This window comes from Macrobrachium rosenbergii, chromosome 46, assembly GCF_040412425.1.
Source record: "Macrobrachium rosenbergii isolate ZJJX-2024 chromosome 46, ASM4041242v1, whole genome shotgun sequence".
Classification (NCBI taxonomy): domain Eukaryota; kingdom Metazoa; phylum Arthropoda; class Malacostraca; order Decapoda; family Palaemonidae; genus Macrobrachium; species Macrobrachium rosenbergii.
Window position 1 is genome coordinate 45,961,716 of NC_089786.1, and position 3,131 is coordinate 45,964,846.

At 39.3% G+C, this 3,131-nt stretch overlaps 1 protein-coding gene across 1 annotated transcript; it reads left to right on the forward strand.

Moving 5' to 3' along the window:
• The first annotated feature begins 1,329 nt into the window (after positions 1 to 1,329).
• On the forward strand, positions 1,330 to 1,842 carry LOC136830475 (piggyBac transposable element-derived protein 4-like). The gene has a single exon (XM_067090011.1). The coding sequence runs from the start codon at positions 1,330 to 1,332 to the stop codon at positions 1,840 to 1,842; it is 513 nt and encodes a 170-aa protein (XP_066946112.1).
• The last annotated feature ends 1,289 nt before the right edge of the window (positions 1,843 to 3,131 follow it).

Below are 3,131 nucleotides of genomic sequence, written 5' to 3' on the forward strand. Positions count from 1 at the left end.
GACCCATGTGTTCCTGAAGAGGGGTGGTATATCGGTATGTGAGACCCAGGTGCATCCATGGTGAACGTGTTTCATGGGTGTTTAGAATTATTAGTAACTGGAAAAATTTTGGTTGTTTTTCATGAATATCAACTATTATTGTGTACAAGACTCATATTGTCACTGCCTGTCTTACCAATGTGCTTTATTTTTTATTACAAGTGATGTGATGCTGATAAAAACAGTGAATATATAAAAAAAACAATATTGACAACCAGTGAAAAATGTTCCAAGTGACACCTTTTTGGACAAGGACAAGGAATAAGGCTACAGGAAAGAGTGATGCGATGTTCATAAAAACAATAAATATATAAAAAGAACAGCAGTGAAAACAAATGAAAAGTTGATGAATGTCTTCATGCAATATGTGAATTAGACAAGTTCTAATATTTGTTTTTCTTTCCAGGTAATACAGATAATTTCAGATACACAATCAATAAATAAATAATATAAATACAGACATAAATAAATAAGACGAAATAACACTGGCGTCTAGAAGAGAGAGTGACAGTGACAGTTCTGATGGGAAATCTATTATCAGTGAAGACGAAGATGGGTTAGAAACTGACACAGAGTATGACAGTGATAATATGGTTGAATATGTACCTACACAAGTTGAGTTGTCAGAAAGTGACAGTGATGATAAAATACAACAGCATGCTCCAGAAGAGAAGGGGAAACGACCTTCATTCAGGCTGTCACCTAGGAAACATCTACTTTACACCACTCCTACGGGTGCTGGTCCGTCCGCATCTACTGCAGATCCTGGAATGGCAAGTGCTCCAGAGAATGCTTCACTTTCACCAGGGGAAAAGGAGGACCCCAGCCTGATGGTCCAGTTTGGCAGGAAACAATTACGTGTAAAAATGGCCATGCCTGGCCAACTGCTCCACCAACCAGAGGATCTACCTGAACCCCCCCACACAACATTATGCCAGCCATCACAAATGACCCTGTGTTGCCACAAGGGACATTGGCAGCATCACCTAGGGATTGTTTTGAGCTAATGTTTGATAACAGCATTATTGCCATAATAGTAAAATGGACAAATGAATCCATTGAGGGGCTGAGGACATCATACAAAAACAAGAAAACTGCAATAGTTGATAAGACCTACAATAATGAAATAATGGCACTCATTGGGATCCTCATTATGTCAGGTCTGAAGCAAGACAATCACGTGCCAACAAAAGAGATGTTCTCTAAAAGTATTGGACCACAAATAAACAGAGCTGCAATGGGCGAACATTGCTTCTGCTTTTTCTTTTACGAGTTTTACGCTTCGACGACATGGAGACACGAGAAGAAAAGAAAAGGACAGATAAATTTGCTGCCGTAAGAGAGATCTGGGATAAATTGATCAGCAACTGCACAGCTCATTATTCCCCTGGTGAACACATAACAATTAATGAGCAGTTGCTCGGGTTTAGTGGAAGATGTCCCTTCAGGATTTATATTGTCAATAAACCGGCCAAATATGGCATAAAGTTGATCATGGTCTGTGATGCAAAGACCAGCTATATGTTGAATACATTGCCATATCTTGGAAAGTATACCCAACCACCACATGGTATGGCATTAGGACATTATGTCACCACAAAACTTGTAGTCCTGTATGCCAACAGCAAAAGAATTATCACAGGGGACAATTGGTTTGGGTCTGTTCCACTTGTAAATGACCTTCTCGACAACTACAATCTGACATATGTAGGAACAGTACAGGCGAACAAGGCACAGATAACGCCAGAAATGATTGACAAGAAGAGGTTCACCAATGGTCAAAGCGCATTTCTATTTGACTAGAAAATGTCTATGGTCACCTACGTAAAAAAGGCAAAAAGTTCCAAGAAGCTTGTCTTGTTGATATCTTCCATGCATGACCAGCCTGTCATCACAGAGAACGGAAAGCCAGAAATCATCATGTCTTACAATGCCATGAAAGTGGGTGCGGATACATTTGACCAGATGTGCGCCTATTCATCATGTAGCAGAATGACGAAACTATGGCCCCTTGCTCTGTTTTACGGAATGATAAAAGCTGCAGGAATCAATTCATATGTTATCCCTAACGAGGAACTTGTAAAAAGTGGTAAGAAGCCCATGGACAGACGCACTTACCTCAACACTTGCGCACATGAGTTGATCAACCCCTGGGCTGAAGAACGGCTTGAATTCACAGGGCAACAACGGAACATTCAAACGACCATCACATCAGTCTTTCCTGACCTCAACATGCCAACAGGGACTGCTCCTGCAATTGAAACAAAGAAGAGGTGTTCCATCTGTCCTGCCAAAAAGAACAGAAAAACAAAATACAGGTGCATCAGCTGCCACAGGCCAGTGTGTGTAGAGCACAGCCGTTTCCTCTGCACAGACTATGAGTAAATCAAGGTAAGAAAATTTCATTGTACAGGTCTCATATAAGAAAAAAATTTGGTTATGATAGGTCTCAGTTTCACTGAAATATGCACAGAGGATTCATAAATTTTCTTTATTATTTTCTTTGAATAAATCTAGCATATAAATATTTTTTTTTTATTTACACCCTGATAACTGCATTACTTTGTTGTTATAAGCCCATACTAACTGTAGATACTAAAGGAATTCATTACATGAAACACCGTTTGCGTATACAGCCCTTTATTATATACGGGTCTGACAGACCCAGGTGTTCCTGAGGCGTTTATGACGGAGGTGTGCCTGAGCAAAAAGAAAAAAAAACTAATATTTGTGCTCCTCCCTTGCAGGTTGTGGGTATGTTGTGTGGGATTTGAGCTCTACTATGATGAGCCTCATTCAGTCAAAGTATGACAGAATTATTTTAGTTTATTCCGATATATTGCTGCGTATGGCTAATTCCAAAAATAATTTTTTTCATTATAATTTTCTTTGAATAAATCTAGCATATAGATATATATTCTTTTTTTATTTACATCCCAGTAACTGCATTACATTGTTGTTATAAGCCCATACCAAATGAAACCCTGTTTGTATATACAGCCCTTTATTATATGCGGGTATGACAGACCCAGGTGTCCCTGAGGCGTTTATGACAAAGAGGTATGCCTGAGCTGGGCTATGTTGATAACCGC